General features: G+C 35.1%; 1 protein-coding gene across 1 annotated transcript in view; it reads right to left on the bottom strand.

The window, feature by feature from the left end:
- Positions 1-17,771: 17,771 nt before the first annotated feature.
- Positions 17,772-18,417, bottom strand: part of AKT3 (AKT serine/threonine kinase 3) — a gene marked incomplete at its 5' end in the record, with an annotated part of 108,891 nt that continues 108,245 nt past the window's right edge. Inside the window, one exon of the mRNA XM_017847768.1 lies at positions 17,772-18,184. Coding sequence (XP_017703257.1) covers positions 18,134-18,184 — 51 coding nt within the window. The remainder of the gene's footprint in view (positions 18,185-18,417) is intronic.

The following is an 18,417-nucleotide window of genomic DNA, read 5'->3' as shown; positions in this document are numbered from 1 at the left end:
AACTTTCTGACTAAATGCTTATAAACACTTCTGCTCTGGTGGGCATCTTACTTCTTTCCAATTGATGTCACTACAAGGGTATCCCACCTTTCTATAGGTTAGCTACGCTTCAGAGACCTTACATTTTTCTCTGTATTTACTCACTTTACGTCTCACTATCTGTATGTTTTTATCTTAAATATTACTTTTGCTATGTAGCTCCAATTTTACACTCCCTTTTGGATCATTCCCGAGTATGAAATAAATATCACCCATTCTATGTGTTCCCTTTAGCCACTGCTCCTTCTTTCTTTACTCTTCAATTTTCTCTATGTTTTAGATTTTAGGTTGAGTGGTACACATGCAGGTTTGTTACATGGGAAAACTGCCTGTCTTGGGTGGGGTTTGGTGTACGTGTTGTTCCATCACCCAGATAATAAGCACAGTACCTGGTAGGTAGTTTTTTGATCTTCACCTTCCTCCTGCCCTCCACCCTCAAGTAGGCCCCGGTGTCTGCTCTTCCTCTCTTTGTGTTGATATGTACTCAATGTTTAGCTCCCACTTATAAGTGAGAACATGCGGGATTTTGTTTTCTGTTCCTGTGTTAGTTTGCTTAGGCTTATGGCCTCCAACTCCATCCGTTTTGCTGCAAAGGACATGATTGTGTTCTTTTTGATGACTGCATGGTATTCCATGGCATATCTGTACTACATTCTTCATTCAATCTGTGATTGATGGGCATTTAGGTTGATTCCACGTCTTAGATATTATGAACAATGTTGTAATGAACATACGTGTGCATGTGTCTTTATGGCAAAAGTTACATTCCCAATAATAGGACTGCTGAGTCAAATGGTAATTCTGCTTTGAGATATTGCCAAACTGCTTTCCACAGTGGCTGAGCTAATCTGTATTTGCACCAGCAGTGTGTAAGTGTTCCTATTTCTCACAACCTTGCATCTGTTATTTTTTGACTTTGTAATGAGGGCCATTCTGACTGGTGTGAGATGGTATCTCACAGCGGTTTTAATTTACATTTCTCTAATGATTAGTGATGTTAGGCATTTTTTCATATGCCTGTTGGCCACATGTATGTCTTCTTTGGGGAAGTGTCTGTTCATGTCCCTTTCCCACTTTGGAATGGAGGGTTTTTTTTTTTTTGTATATTTGTTTAAATCCATTATAGATTCTATAAATTCCTTATAGATGTCTATAAATTCCTTATAGATTCTGAATATTAGACCTTTGTTAGATGCATAGTTTGCAACTATTTTCTCCCCTTCTGCAGAGGTATGTTTACTCTGTTGATAGTCTCTTTTGCTGTGCAGCTCTTTAATTAGGTCAAGTTTTGTTTTTGTTGCAATTGCTTTTGGAGTCTTTGTCATGAAGTCTTTGCCAAGGTCTATGTCCAGAATGGTGTTTCCTAGGTTATCTTATATGGTATTTTTTATGATTTTAGGTTTTACATTTAAGTCTTTAATCTATCTTGAGTTGATTTTTTGTATATGGTGTAAGGAAGGGGTCCAGTTTCCACCTTCTGCATATGGTTAGACAGTTATTGCAACATCATTTGCTGAAGAGGGAGTCCTTTCCCTATTGCTTCTTATTGTTGACTTTGCCAAACATCAGATGGCTGTAACTGTGTGACATTTCTGGGCTATGTATTCTGTCCCACTGGTCTATGTGTCTGTTTTTGTACCATTACCATGCTTTTTGGTTACTATAGCCTGTAGTATAGTTCACAATTGGGTAATGTAATGTCTCTGGCTTTCCTCTTTTTGCTTAGTATTGCCTTGGCTATTTGGAATTCTTTTTTGGGTCCACATGGATTTAAAAATAGTTTATTAATTTATTTATTTTTTCTAATTTTGTGAAGACTGTCATTGGTAGTTTGAATAGGAATAGCACTGAATGTGTACATTGCTGTGGGCAGTATGGCCATTTCAACAATATTGATTCTTCCTATCCATGAGCATGGAATGTTTTTCCATTTGTTTGTGTCATTTCTGATTTCTTTGAGCAGTGTTATGTAGTTCTCACTGTAAAGATCTTTCACTTGCCTGGTTAGTTGTATTCCTAGGTATTTTATTCTTTTTGTGGCTGTGAATAGGACTGCATTATCGATTTTGCTGTCAGCTTAGATGTTGTTGGTGCCTAGGAATCCTGATTTTTGTACATTGATTTTGTATCCTGATATAATGCTTATGTTAATTTGTCAATTTTTGTTAGGTTGTTTATTGGATTATAGAGCTTTTGGGCAGAGAGGATCGGGTTGTTTAGGTATAGAATCATACTGTCTGCAAACATGGATGGTTTAACTTCAGCAAATTTTAAAAACCTGAAATCATACCAACCATACTCTCAGACCACAGCGCAATAAAAACAGAAATCAACACTAAGAAACCCTCTCAAAACCATATAATTACAGGGACATTAAACACCGTGTTTCTGAATTACTTTTAGGTAAATAATGAAATTAAAGCAGAAACCAAGAAATTCTTTGAAACAAATGAGAACAAGATACAACATACCAGAATCTCTGGGACACAGCTAAGGCAGTGTTAAGAAGAAGTTTATAGCACTAAATGACCAGATAAAAAGTTAGAAAGATCTCAAATTAACACTGTAACATCACAACTAGAAGAACTAGAGAAACAAGAGCAAAGCAACCCCAAAGCCAGCAGAAGACAAGAAATGACCAAAATCAGAGCGGAACTGAAGGAAACTGAAATGCAGAAAAAGTACAAAAGATGAACAAATCCAGGAGTTTTTTTGAAAGAATTAACAAAATAGACTGCTAGCTAGAATAACTGAAAAAGAGAGATGATCTGAATAAACACAATCAGAAATGACAAAGGGGACATTACTACTCTTCAATTTTCTTGAGTAGCCTAAGCATGGTGTTCTATTTCTTTTAACTTAGACTTGAATTAAAAATTAAAAAAGAACTATTTTAAGCATTAGGAATAGAAAATAAGATAATCAAGTCTAATGGATGTTAACATTGGACCATATGTATTTTCAAACATGTTTTTTTCAGATGTAAAATAGTTACTGCTAAATACCGATTTCTTCCTACTCATTGATGTTCTATCTATCTATCTATCTATCTATCTATCTATCTATCTATCTATCTATTTTTTGAGACGAGGCCTCATTCTGTCACCCAAGCTGGAGAGGCAGTAGCGTGATCACAGATCATTGCAGCCTTGATCTCCTAGGCTCAACTGATCCTCCCACCTCAGCCTCCTGAATGGCTGAGACTACAGTCTTGCACCACCATGCCCAGCTAATTTTTTGTGATTTTTAGTAAAGGTGGGGTTTTGCCATTGGTCTTGAACTCCTGGGCTCAAGGAAACTTCCTACCTTGGCCTCCCAAAATGCTGGGATCACAGGAATGAGTCACTGCACCTGGAAATGTTCAACCATTTTAACCTGTGAGAATGGCAATCACCTATGATTCAAGCAAATATTGTCCTGAAGTTACTTCATATCATTTGCATGCAAGTTTTTATACTTTTCTCCCATATATATATTTGGCATAAATACAATGCTTTTATGGTTTTGTACAATGCATTTTCAGTTTTGTAGTATGGTATTATGTAAATATCCTCAGTAATCTGTTTTTCTGTGTTTGTTTTTTGAGATTTATCAATATTGATACTTATAAATTTGAGTTACTTTTTTTATTCTTGAATAATATTCTACCATAAGAAAAAACTGCACTGAGTCTGTATTATCATTTTGAGTACTCTCATCTTAATATTAAATATCCAATATATAAACATGAGATGGCTTTCCAGTCATTTATGTCTTCTTTCATTTCTTTCAGTAATGTTTCATAGTTGGCAGTGTACAAGTCTTGTGCCTCCTGGGTTAAATTTATTCCCAAGACATTTTTTGATGCTATTTTGAATGAAACTGATCTTCCTAAGTTCCTTTTTACATTGTTGATAGCTAGTATATAGAAATACAATGTATTTTCTAGCTTGCTTTTGCATCCTGGAACTTTACTGAATGTATTAATTCTAAGAGAGCACAAGTGTGGTGTGTGTGTGTGTGTGTATGTTTTAGGGTTTTCTACATACAAGATCATGTCACCTATTAGTAGGGGTAGTTTTATTTCCTCCTTTCAAATTTTATTGCTTTTTATTTCTCTTATTTAACTCCTCTGGCTACAGCTTCCAGTGTCACATTAAACAGAAGTGTTAAAAGTAGGTATCTTTCTTTTCTTCCTTATCTCAGGGGAAAAACTTTCAGTCTTTCACCAATGAATATAATGTGAGCTGAGGGTTTTCCAAACTATTGAAATGATCCCTTAAAGGACAGTCTTTCCAAGAGTTTTTAATATATGACCTTTATCATGTTGTGGCAGTTTCCTTCTATTCCTAGTTTTGTGTGTGTGTGTGTGTGTGTGTGTGTTTATCATAAACCAGTGTTGAATTTTGTTAAATGCTGCCCATCAGTTGAAATGATCATGCAGGTTTTCTCCTTCATTCTATTAATGTGGGACATTACACTGATTAATTTTTATACGTTGAAACATCCTTGCATTCCTGGAATAAATCTACTTGGTTAAGGTGTACAATCCTTTAATTACACTGCTGAATGGTTTGCTAGTATTTTGTTAAGAAAGTTTGCATCTGTATTCATTAGGGACATTGGTCTGTAGTTTTCTTTTCTTAAAATGCCTCCAGTTTTGACATCAGGATAATGCTCCCTTCACAGAGCAAGTGAGAGAGTGTTCACTCCTCTTCAAATTTTTGGAAGAGTTTGAGAAGAACTGGCATTAATTTTTCTTTAAGTGTTGAACAGACTTCCCCAGTAAAGCCATCCGGCCCTGGGCTTTTCTTTGCTGGGAGGTTTGTGATTAGTGATTTGATTTCTTTAAGAGTTATGGGGTCTATTTGGATTTTCAATTTATTCTTAAGTCTTTTTGGTGATTTGCGTTATTTCCAGAAATGTGTCCATTTCATCTAGGTTACTCAGCTTGGTGGCATATGGTTCTTCAGAGTATTCTCTTATAACCCTTTCTATTTCTCTAAAGTCAGTAGTAATATCCTTTTTTTCATTTCTGATTCAGTATTTTATTTTTCTCTTTTTCCTCCTTAGTCAATCCATTTAAAGTTTTGCCAGTTTTGTTGATTTTTTCAAATAACCAACTTTTGGTTTCAGTCACTATTCTCCATTGCTTTTCAATTATAGATTTCATTTATTTCCGTTGTAATCTTTACACCAATAAATTGGTTAATCAAAATAATGAAGAGGTAAAACTACCAAAAAGATATAATAATACTACAATTTTGATATATCTAAACATGGAACTAAAAAAATGTCGAAACTGATAGAACTATAAACAGAAATAGTCAACACCATAATTATAGTTGAAGGTTTCGCTTCTCTCTTGGTAACTCATAAGAGCAAGCCACTAAGCTATCAGTAAGGATGCAGAAGACTTAACACTATTAACCAGCCAATTCTATCAGTGACATTTATAGAATATTCTACACAAAAACAAAGTACCCATTCTCTTCAAGTGCATATGATTCAACAATATAAACTCTCTCTCTATATATATTTGAAATGGAGTCTCGCTCTGTCACCCAGGCTGGAGTGCAGTGGTGCCATCTCGGCTCACTGCAAGCTCCGCCTTCCAGGTTCATGCTATTCTCTTGCCTCAGCCTCCCAGAGTAGCTGGGACTACAGGCGCCTGCCACCACGCCTGGCTAATTTTTTGTATTTTTAGTAGAGATGGGTTTCAATGTGTTAGCCAGGATGGTCTCGATCTCCTGACCTCATGATCTGCCCACCTCTTAAATAAATCAATAAATTTTAAGCATTTTGAAATAAAGTTGAATCAAAATACAACATACCAAAATTTACAGGATGCAGATAAAGCAGTGTTGGGAGGTACATACATAGCACCATATGACTCTATCATAAAAGAAAGAATTCAAATCATGAATACAACTTAATAAACAAAAATAAATAAATAAAAAGCAGAAAATATAGAAAAAACAAAAATAAAACAGAAACAAAAATAAATGAACATAAAGTCTAGTTCTTTGAAAATAATAAAATCACTTAATTCCAATAAATCCAACAATGATATAAAATTTCAAATTCCTTGAACTACACACAGACTACCAAATCTCATTTAAAAAAAAAAAAAAAGGATAACTATAATTACCCTATATCCATTAAAGAAACTGACTTTCTTTAGTTCTGGCCCAGAAGGCCTCACAGGAGAATTCTGTCAAACATTTAAAGAAGAAATACATCAATTCTATGCAATCTCTTCCATAAAACAGAAGAGAAGGGAACACTACTCGTTTTATGTGTCCAGCATTCTTGTGATTCTAAAATCAGACGTATAAGAAAAGTATAACCCAGCATCTCTAATGAATATAGATGCAAAATCCTCAAAATATTAACAAATCAAATTTAGCAATATATAAAAAAGGTAATATTCTGGGACTGTTTTCTTCTAGATATGCAAGATTAATGTAATACTAAAAAATCAGGCCGGGCGCGGTGGCTCACGCCTGTCATCCCAGCACTTTGGGAGGCCGAGACGGGCGGATCACGAGGTCAGGAGATCGAGACCATCCTGGCTAACACGGTGAAACCCCGTCTCTACTAAAATACAAAAAACTAGCCGGGCGCGGTGGCGGCGCCTGTAGTCCCAGCTACTCGGGAGGCTGAGGCAGGAGAATGGCGTGAACCCGGGAGGCGGAGCTTGCAGTGAGCTGAGATCCGGCCACTGCACTCCAGCCTGGGCGGCAGAGCCAGACTCTGTCTCAAAAAAAAAAAAAAAAAAAAAAAAAAAAAAAAAAAAAAAAAAATCAATGTGATATGCTGTATTAACCAATTAAAATAGAAATAAACATAAATACAAATCCAGAATCCATTCATAATAAAAGTGCTCAAGAAAAAGGGAATATTGGAAAATTTTGTCAACCCAAGAGATGGCATGTATTAAAAACCTACAACTAATGTAATACTCAATGGGGGATGCAATGTTTAATCTCACCATTTTGAAATAGCATGGTTCCGGTAATCCTGATCAGTGTAATAAGGTTAAAAAAAAATACAATAAAACTCAGAGTGGAAATAGATGAAATAATCATCTCTGCAGACTATATCCTTAAATTAAAAAACAAAAAAGGGTACTAAAATTAGTAAGTTAGTTGAGCTGGCTAAACTATCCAAAGACATATAAAACCTCCACTGGAGGGTTATTTACGTCACTGTCTTTCACCCAGTACTTATGTACATGTTCAACCAAAACTTACATAGCATACTAAAAGACAAAAAGAAGAAAGTTTAAAGCGCAAGCATCAGAACCAGATACAGATACGGAATTATTAGACTATGAATTTACAGCATCTATGATCAATATACTAAGGGTTTTAATGGAAAAAAGTGGACTACATGTAAAAACAAATGGGTAATGTAGGTAGAGTTATGGAAACTCTAAGAAGGAATAAAAAAGGGAATGCTAGAAATAAAAAAATCACAACAGAAATTAAGAATGCCTTTGAAGGACTTATTTAAATAGACTGAACATGGCCAAAGAAACAATCGGTGAGCCTGAAAAATTATCAATATAAATTTCCAAAAATGAAACACAAACAGAAGAAAAGAATGAAAAGGCAGAACATTCAGAAACTTCAGGATAGTTATAAAAGGCAAAATACATTTGCAATGAAAATATCAAAATAAGAAGAGAGAAAGGAACTGAGAAAATATTTCAAGCAGTAATGACTCAGGATGATTTTTCAAAATTAATGACAGTCTCCAAATCATAGATCCAGGAAGCTCAGAGAAAAGCAAACACAGGCTAGGGGCAATGGTTCACACCTGTAATCCCAGCACTTTGGGAGGCCGAGGTGGGAGGATCATGAGGTCAGGAGTTCAAGACCAGCCTGGCCAACATGGTGAAATCCCGCCTCTACTAAAAAAATACAAAAATTAGCCGGGCTTGGTGGCAGGTGCCTGTAATCCCAGCTACTCAGAAGGCTGAGGCAGTGAGTCGCTTGAACCCGGGAGGCGGAGGTTGTAGTGAGCCGAGATCACGCCACTGCACTCCAGCCTGGTTGACAGACTGAGACTCTGTCTAAAAAAAAAAGAAAGAAAGAAAAAGCAAACATAAATACCTGAAGTCTACACCCAGATCTATCATTATTTGAACTGCAGAAAAATCCGAGACGAGATAAAATCTTGAAAGAAGCCAGAAAACAACAACAAACAACCTTAAAAAGAAACAAAGAATTAAATTGGATTTCTCTTTAGAAATCATGCAAACAAGACTAAAGTGGAGTGAAATACTTAAAAGCATTTAAAGAAAAACCCACCAAACTTAGAATTCTATATCCAGCAAAATCATCCTTCAAAAGTCAAGGAAAAACACATAATTTCTCAGACAAAAACTGAGACAATCTGTTGCCAGTAGACTGCCCTGAGGGAAATGTCAAAAGAACTTTATCAAAAAGAAGGAATATAGGCCAGGTGTGGTGGCTCACATCTATAATATCAGCACTTTGGAAGGCCAAGGTGGGAGGATCCCATAAGCCCAGGAGTTCAAGACCAGCTTGGGCAACATAGTGAGTGAGACCTTGTCTCTACAAAAAAATAAACAAAATAAGCCATGCGTGGTGGCCTATGCTTTCAGTCTCAGCTCTGTGGGAGGCTGAGGTGAGAGGGTCGCTTGAGTCCAGGAGTTTGAGGTTGAAGTGAGCTGAATACTCCAGCCTGGGCAACAGAGCAAGACTCTGTCTCCAAAAAAAAAAAAAAGGAAAATAATATAGGTTACAAATTTGTATCTATGTGAAGAAAAGAAGAATATTAGAAAAGGAATAAATAAAAGTAACATAAAATTCCGTTCTTACTATTCTTAATCTAAGATAACAGTTTGCTCAAAATAATGATAGCAACAATGTATTTTTTGATTACAGCTCATGGGTAAGTGAAATTTATGACAGCAGTGTTATAAGGGATAGGCAGGAGGATCAGGGAATACTGTTGTATGGCACTTGTACTATCTGTGTAATGTTATGGTGCTATTTAAAAGAGGACTTCAATTAGTTATAAATGTATACTTCAAACTCAAGGGCTGGCAGTTAAAAACAGTTAAAAAAGTATAATTTACTCAATTAATATGCTATGAGAGGGAAAAATGTTGTCTTATACAATGCTCAATTAAACCAGAGAAGGCAGAATAAAATGGGATACACACACACAAAGAAACAGCAAGGGCAATGAATAAAAACCTGTAAGAAATATGGTAGATATTAATCCAACTGTATCAATCATCATTTTTAATGTCAGTAGTCTAAAGACATCAGCTAAAAGACAGAGACTGTCAGAGTAGATTAAAAAAAACAAGATCTAACTATATGGTCTACAAGAAACCCACTTTCAAAATAAAGACAGTGGTAGATAAAAAGTAAAGGGATGGAAAAAGATAGGCACACACAGTAATTTAAAGAAAGTGGGAGGAGCTATATTAATTTAAGACAAAGTAGGGCAAGGAAAACTATCAGAGATAAAGAGGGGCATTACATAATGGTATCTGGGCCAATTCTCCAAGAGAACATAATAGTTCTTAATGTGTATGTGTCTAGCAACAGAATTAAAATATGTGAGGCAAAAACTGATAGAACTGGAAGGAGAAACAGATGACACTACTATTATAGTTGGACACATCAACATGTCTCCCCAGTCAGTTAAGGACATAACTGAACTAGACAGCACCATCAATCAGCTGGATTTAATATCAACATTTGTGGAGTATTTTATCCAAGAAAAGCAGAATACACAACCCTTCTCACACAGAACATTCATCATGATAGACCATGTTCTGGGCCATAAAATGCACCTTTAACAAATTTTAAAAAATCATATAGAAGTATGGTCTCAGACCACAGTGAAATTAAACTGGAAATCAGTAACAGAAAGATAGCTGGAAAGCTCCAAAATACCTGTAGACTAAAGAACACATTTCTAAACAACATACATATTAAATAATTCAATAAAACTTAATACTATTTCTAACTAAAAAAATAAAACATCAAAATTTGTGAGATACAGTTATTTTAATGCTTAGAGGAAAATTTATAGCATTGAATGCACAAATTAGAAAAGATCTAAAACAAATAATCTAAGCTTTCAGGTTAGAAAACTAGAAAAAGAGCAAATTAAATCCAAAGTAAGGAGAAGAAAAGATATAATTAAAATTAGAGCAGAAATCAATGAAACTGAGAACAGAAAATCAGTGGAGAAAAACTAACAAAAGCAAAAGCCAGATCTCTATAAATATCAATGAACTGATAAACCTCTAGACATGTTAAATAAGTGTATTTCTATCTGCTCCCTTGCATTAAAATTTTTAATATGTTTTAAAAATTTCAATAGCTTTAGGGGTACAGTGGTTTTTAGTTACATGGATGAATTGTATAGTGGTCAACTCTGGGCTTTAGTGTACCTACCACCCAAATAGTGTACGTTGTACCCAACAGGTGACTTTTCATCCCTCACCTCCCTCTTCCATCCTCCCCTCATTCTGAGTCTCCAGTGTCCACTCTACTACTCTGTAGACCTCTGCATACACATAGCTTAGCTCCAACTTCTAAGTGAGAACATGCAGTACTTGATTTTCTGATCCTGAGTTACCTCATTTAGGATAATGGCCTTCAGTTCCATCTAAGTGCTGCAAAATACATTATTTTGTTCTTTTTTATGGCTAGTGGTATTCCAAGGTGTGTTTGTGTGTGTGCATTCCATTTCCTTTATCCACTCACTGGTTGACGAGGACTTAGGCTGATTCCCTATCTTTGCAATTGTGAATTGTGCTGCAATAAACATATGAGTACATGTATCCTTTTGTATAGAATGACTTCCTTTCCTTTGCGTAGATACCTACTAGTGGAATTCCTGGATCGAACGGTACGTCTACTAGTAGTTCTTTGAGAAATCTCCATACTGTTTTCCATAGAGGTTGTATTAATTTACATTCCCACCAACAGCATGTAATCATTCTATTTTTACTGCGTCTACATTAACATCTATTGTTTTTTGACTTTTTAAAAATGACCATTCTGAATGGGATAAAATAGTATCTCCCTGTGGTTTTATTTTGTAGTTTCCTGAGGATTTGTAGGGATGCTGAACATTTTTTCCTATGTTTACAGACCACTTGCATGTATCTTCTTTCGAGAAATGTGTATTCACGTTGCTTGCCCACTTTTTAATGGAATTATTTGACATTTTTCTTGCTGATTTGAGTTCCTTATAGATTCTGGGTATTAGTACTTTTTCAGAAGTAAAGTTTGCAAATATTTCCTCCCAATTTGTAAGCTGTCTATTTACTTTGTTGATGATTTCTTTTGCCGTGGAGAAGCTTGTGAGTTTAATTAAGCCCCATTTATTTATTTTTGTTTTCACTGTATTTGCTTTTGGGGACTTCAGTCACGAATTCTTTGCCTCGGTAAATCTCCGGAAGAATTTTTCACAGGTGTTCTTCTAGAATTTTTTATGGTTTCAGGTCTTATGTCTCCAATTCATCTTGAGTTAATTCTTGCATTTTTAATAGTGTTTGTTTTGTGCATGTAGATGCTGTTACTTGGTGCAAATAAATACGTTTCCTCATTTATGCTACAAATGATCTACTTATCATATTTAATATCTGAAATCTACTTAGCCCCAAATTATTATTGTTGCCTCCGTTTACTTTTTGTGTCATTTGATTAAGCTTCTCCTCATTATTTTTTCCAGTTTGCTGTGTAATTTTATTCTAGGTGAGATTTTGTAAGGAAAATCTAGTTCTATTTCCTAACCCAATTTGAAGGCTTTTAAAGCTTTACCTGTATACATTTCATGCCAGAAATAACACTGGTTTTGACAGCTGTTTGTGTTTTTATATCCTAAGTACAAGCCTCATGACCAAAAGAAGACATTGATTAGAAGGTTTAGCCATCAGAATGTCTAGCAGATATTTGGAACACATCTTTCTTTGACCCAAAGTTTAAAAGTGGGCCATTATTTGATTGTGATAAGGAAAATATCAAATAGAAACCTATTTTCAGCCTTTTATTTCTCTTCCATTGGTGCATCTGTTCTACTCCTCTGGCCCTGCTTCACTTGTGAAAGTAGTAGCTTACAATCATTAACCTCTGCATAACTGCCATCAATCACCAAGCTCTTCAGGCTGAATATCTCAACCAGAAAGTAGAAAGTCATGACTCAGAAAAGTTCCACTTCAACTTTGGCATGATGCTTCACAAATGATCTTGATACACTTCGCAAAAATGTGTCCTCAAACCAACTTCCATTATTGACCATGACTATTTTCCAGCACTCAATCCCAACCTTCCACATTCTCATTGCTTCCCTCCTTCCTGACTTCCCTTTCAAATCTTCTCTTCCCTCTCTCCTATCCATTTCCTTAGCCCTCTCCTCCTTAATCATTTCCACAGCTCTAATTAAACTCTGATTTTCCAGACATACATACTTCCATTCTCACTCCCAAAAGTTAGTGCTATATTTCTAGCCATTAGACAACTCTATCTGAAATTAATTACTAAAACCAACTATAATCCTCTTCCTTAAACTTTCTCCCAGTATTTTCCCAAGTATTGCTAGACTTAAAATAGGAATCCTCAATTTCTTTATAATTTCTGTGGAATTCACACTTCCTTTCCCTTCGTTGCCTATGTTCTCCTTCAGTAAGGGCTCTGTCACTTAACACTGTATTACTGCAGTAGTCTCTTAATGAGATTCCCTTTTCCAGACTCTTCTCCCTACGAGTCTATTCCAACAAAACTTGAAAAAAATCCAATTACCGCATGTCATTTCCTTACTTCAGCATCTACAGTTCTGGTAAGTAGATCAAGCAAACATATGAGGTCAGCTTTCAAGAAGCCGCACTGTATTCACAGGCCACCTGTCCGCTGTTTACATCCAGATTCTATCCGCCACAGATTCCAGTTCCTCCAGTCAGCGTATCTTCATGCACTTCTCTTGTTATTACTTTATTTTTTTCTCACATTGTTTTCCCATTCTGAAATGTCACATTTCCTTCATTTCCCAATCCTGTATTCCTTCAAACACATTTTCCCATGAAGGTTTCCAAACCCAGGGAGGTGGAAGTGGAGTTAAAGGAGCCTTATAGTAAAGAAAATCAAGAAAACAATGATGGCAGATAGAAGCATAGTCTATATAAAGGAATGGAGAGTGCTAATAATGGTTAATGTGTAGCATTTTCGACCACTTTAAAATATAATTATCTAAAGCAAAATCTAATTACCATTACCATGTATTGTGGTGTTTATTAACATATGTGAAAGTAAACTGTAAGAAAATAATAGCCTAAAGAATAGAAGGAGGACACAGAAATACGCTATTGTATGTAAATTGGTTATGACTGAAGGCAGACTAAGTTAAACATGTGTACTGCAAACTCTAGAAACAACCTCCAAACAATAAAACAGACATACAATGAGACAATAGCAGTGATAAAATGGAACCATAAAATATTCAACAAATCCAAAAGAAGGCAAAGAGAAAAAAAAGGAACAAAGAAAAAAATAAACAGCAAGATGATATATTTAAACCCAACTATGTCATTAAGTGCATTGAATGAAAATGGGCTACACATTACATTAAGTCATAGTTTCTAACGAATAAGAAAAAAACAAGAATCGACTACATGCTGTCTAAAAGAATATCCACTTACATATAATTGGCATAGGTTAAAGGTATAATGACGGGAAAAGATATATTACACAAAAGCAAGAGAAAGGTGGAGTACTTATATTAATATCAGATGAAGTAGGTTTCAAAACAAAGATTGCTGCCGTCTATACAGAAGAACATTTCCTAAGGATAAGGAGGTAAAGATGAGTGCAGTGATGTATGCCTGCAATCCCAGCTACTCGAAAGGCAGAGGCAAGAGGACTGCTTAAGCCCAGGAGTTCAAATTCAACCTGGATAAAATAGCAAGACCCCCATCTCTTAAAAAAGAAAAAAAGAAAAAGAAAAAAAAAAGATGAGGTAAATTCACCAAGAAAACAATCCTTAATCTAAATATGTATGCAACTAACAATGGGGCTTCAAAATACATGAGGCAAAACCTAAAAGATAAAGTTCACGATTACAGTTGACGATATCAACAATCCTTTTTCAGAAACCAATAGAACAAGTAGGCAGAAAATCAGTAAGAATATAGAAGACATGAACAATACTACTAGCTGTCTTGACCTAATGAACACTAGTAGAACAATTTATGCAATACAAGCAGAATACAGCTGACCCTTGAACAACATGAGTTTGAACTGCATAGGCCCACTTACACCCGAATTTTCTTCTGCATCTACCACCTCTTGAGACAGCCAAGTCCAATCCCTCGTCTTCCTACTCCTCCTCAGCCTACTTACCATGAAGACAATGAGGAGGAAGATCTTTATGATAATCCACTTCCACTTCATGAATAGTAAATATATTTTGTCTTCCTTATTTTATTAATAATATTCCTTTCCTGTAGCTTACTATATTATAAAAATACAGTATATAATACACATAACATACAAATATGTGTTAATCAACTGTTCATTAAGGCTTCTGGTCAACAGTAGGCTACTAGTAGTTAAGTTTCTGGGGAGTCAAAAGTTACTGGGTTTTGAGCATGGTGCCCCTAACTCCCGCACTGTTCAAGGGTCAATGTACAGATTCTTTCAAGTGTATATAGAATATACAGCAAAATAAGTCATTTTCTGGGCCATAAAACAAATCTTCTAAAGTGTAAAACAATTAAAATCATATAAACAATGTTCTCCAACCATAAGAGAATTAAGCTAGGAACCAGTAACAGAAAGATAACTGAAAAAATCCATATATTTGGAAATTATGGAATTACGGAAAATTGGAAATATTTGAAAATTGGAAATTAATCAACACACTTACAAATAACCCTTAAGAAGGAATCACAAGGGGAATTAAACCTCTTTTGAAATAAAAACACAGCACATCAAAATGTGCAAAGCATGACTGACAGTCCTTAGAGAGAAACTTAACTAGATGACAAACTCCCTGAAAGACACAAAGAGCAAAATCCATCTGATTAACAACAGATAACCACAGCAGCCCTGCAACTATTAAACACATTGAATTCACAGTGAAGAACTTACCAACAAAGACAGAACTCCAGGTCCAGGGAGAGCTTCACTGGTAAATCCCACCAAATATTTTGTTAATAAATAACACAAATCCCACAAAAACAATTCTATAAAATCAAAGAGAAAGGAGAAGTACTTCTCCTTTTGTTTTTAAAAAGCAAACATGGTCCTGAAGTGAAAATTATACAAAGACATTTTAGGAAAAGCAGATGACATAGTAATATCACTCAGGACTTCAGGATGCAAATATCCTTAGAAATACAATGTACCAATGCTAGCAATATATAATAACACATCATGAACAAGTGGGTTTTTCAACAGGAATGCAAGGTTCACTCAACTTTGGAAAATCAGTGTTAATTCACCATTTTAATAGGACATAAAAGAGAAAAGTCATATGATCATTGCAGTAAGTGCAGAAAAAGCTTTAATAAAACTCAATACCCATTCATGATTTTAAAAACTCTCAGTAACCTAGGTCTAGAACTTCCTCAATCTGATAAAGGAGGTGTAAAACACCTATATTAACATCATGTTTTTATAATATATTATATTCAAATAATTCTGGGCTTAGAGAAGACTTACAAAAATATAGTACACATAGTTACCATATACCCTTTACCCACCTTCCTCTAATGTTAGTACCTTATAAAGCCATAGTATGAATATCAAAACAAAGAAATTAACATCAGTACAATACTAAGTTTCTAAACTACCAACTTTATTTCGATTTCACCAGTTTTTCTACCAATGCCCCTGCCTAGTCCAGGACCCAACCCAGGATCCCACATTGCAGTTAAGTCATCATGCCACCTTAGTCTCTCCAATCTATGAGAGCTCCATCATCATTCTTTGTCTATCACGAGGTTGACACTTTTGAAGTTATCAGGCCAGGTATTTTGAGGAATGTCCTGCCATGTGAGTTCTTCAGGTTTCCTCATGATTATATTGAGGTTATGCATCTTGGAGAAGAGCACTTCAAAAGTGATGTGCCGTTCTCAGAGCATCTTATCAAGGGTTCCATGAAGTCAGTATCTTACTTACTGGTGATGTTAACTGTGATCACTTGGTTAAAACTGTGTTTTCCAGATCTCTCCACTGTAAAGTTAGTCATTTTACCTTTGTAAATGATAAATATTCACAGGGAGATATCTTGAGAGTATGGAAATATCCTCTTTCCTAAACTTTTGCTTACTAATTTTAGCATTCATAGGTGAATCCTGAATGAGCAATTTTCACTCTGGAGTTCTAATGGTGATTTTCTACTTTCCTCATCTCTTTTACATTAATTGGAATTCATCTGTAAGGAAGACATGTCCCTCTCAACACTTTATTTATTTAGACAATCAATCACTTATTTATGCAATATAGACTCATGATTACATATTTTATCCTTTGGGTCATAAACTAACACTATATATTTTATTACTGAAATTGTTTCAGCTTTCGCCAGAGGACTCTTCAGGTTTGGGTACTTTCTATGTCTTGCTTTTTTTTTTTTTTTTTTTTTTTTTTTTTTAAGGCTCCCTCCTTACTTTCTGACATCACAAAATTCTCCAGACTCATCTTTTTTTCTTCCCCCATACTAGCGCTGAAATCAGTCACGCCCTCAAGGAGCCTTGATTCCTTTTATTGGAGAATAATACTTAGAAACCCAGATCTGGCTGCTAGATGTGCTCATTAACATCATATTTAATGGTGAAAGGTGCTTTTCTCCCTAAGACTAGAAACAAAGTCAGGATGCTCACTCTTACCACTATTCACATTATAATGAGGGTCTTAGCCAATACAGCAAGGCAAAAGAAGAAAGAAAATGCATACAGATTAGAAATCAAGTAAAACTTTATTTACAGAAGATATGATTGTCTGTGCAGAGAACTGTAAGTAATCTACAAAAAAGGTTACTACAACTAATTCTTGCAAGCCTGCAGGAGAAAAGGTCAATATGAAAAAATCAACTGTATTTCTATATAGTGGCAGCAAAACAAAGTGAAAATGAAATTCTAAATATCATTTCCCTTGGAAGACATGAAACACTTAAGGATAAACCTAACAAAATTTGTGTAAGACTTAAACATTGAAAATTACAAAACATTACTGAGAGAAATTAAAGATGACTTAAATAAATGGAGATAAATTGCATTCATGGATCTGAAGACTCATTGTTAAGATGTCAGCTCTCCCTAAATTTATCTACAGATTCAACACAATCTCACACAAAATCTTAGCAGACTGACAGAGTGTAAAATTTATGTAGAAATCTATATAGACATTAATCTAGATAAATTCATGCTATAAAACACCCTGCTAGAGAATCTTAAAGCTTGAAGGTACTTAAAGAATCATATCTTTTGCATGAGTAAATGACCTGTCCATTTCCACAAAGAAAGCAAGAAGCAAATCCAGGACCAGGATCCAACTTTGTTCTTTCATGTTTTGACACTGTGCTCTTTAGAGTGGAACATCATGCTACTTGTAATTCAGATTACTTCACTTTTTACTTTGCCTAGAAAGAGATTCAGATCTCCTCAACAGATGCCAGAATCTCTAGATGTGCCATCACCTCTTGATGTGCAGCAATAAGTAGAAAATAGCCAAAATTATGTGATAATAAATTAATAAGAATAAATTTACCAAAACTTATTAATAAAAATGTAACAATAATCCCTGATCTTAGGAATTAATTGACTTTTACAATAAATTACACATTTTAAAGATATAAAGACTCCATAAAAATGTTTTACTTTATAAATGATTTAGTAATTTACTGAAACACTGAAATTTTAACTGAATTCATTAAAACAGCTACTAACATCAGGCTGGTTCTCAAAATTAATTTCGTGTTTGTCATATGATACAAACCCAGATAGACTCAATCACATTTTCCTTTCAGAAAGAAACTGAAATTTAAAAGTGCTGCTATAATAAAGTTGCTTCTTCAAGTATGTATGGGGCTGCAGAGAACACCAGAGCCTTGGGGGTCACACAGATGCCGTGAGTAAGCCTGTAGATGGCATCAATCCACGACCAATCTATTGTTTACAGAAACAGTCATTTTTTGGGTGTGCTTCTTTATGCAAGATATTTAACACTTTTGCTCAAATTAAGTGGCACCCATTTAAAAAAAATAATTATAACAACTTGAAGGAATTTATCTACATACGTCATCAGAAGTTGTTTTGGCAGCTCCTCCTCCCTGCCAGAGCTGCTGGCTCCCCTAATTCCATTCCCACATGGTAGCTGCTGGCTGTCTTACTATCACCTT

The sequence above is a fragment of the Rhinopithecus bieti genome, unplaced genomic scaffold (assembly GCF_001698545.2).
Source record: "Rhinopithecus bieti isolate Rb0 unplaced genomic scaffold, ASM169854v2 scaffold_28016, whole genome shotgun sequence".
NCBI classification, from domain to species: domain Eukaryota; kingdom Metazoa; phylum Chordata; class Mammalia; order Primates; family Cercopithecidae; genus Rhinopithecus; species Rhinopithecus bieti.
The sequence above is the reverse complement of the archived record's forward strand: the minus strand, read 5'-3'. Positions and strand labels throughout refer to the sequence as shown.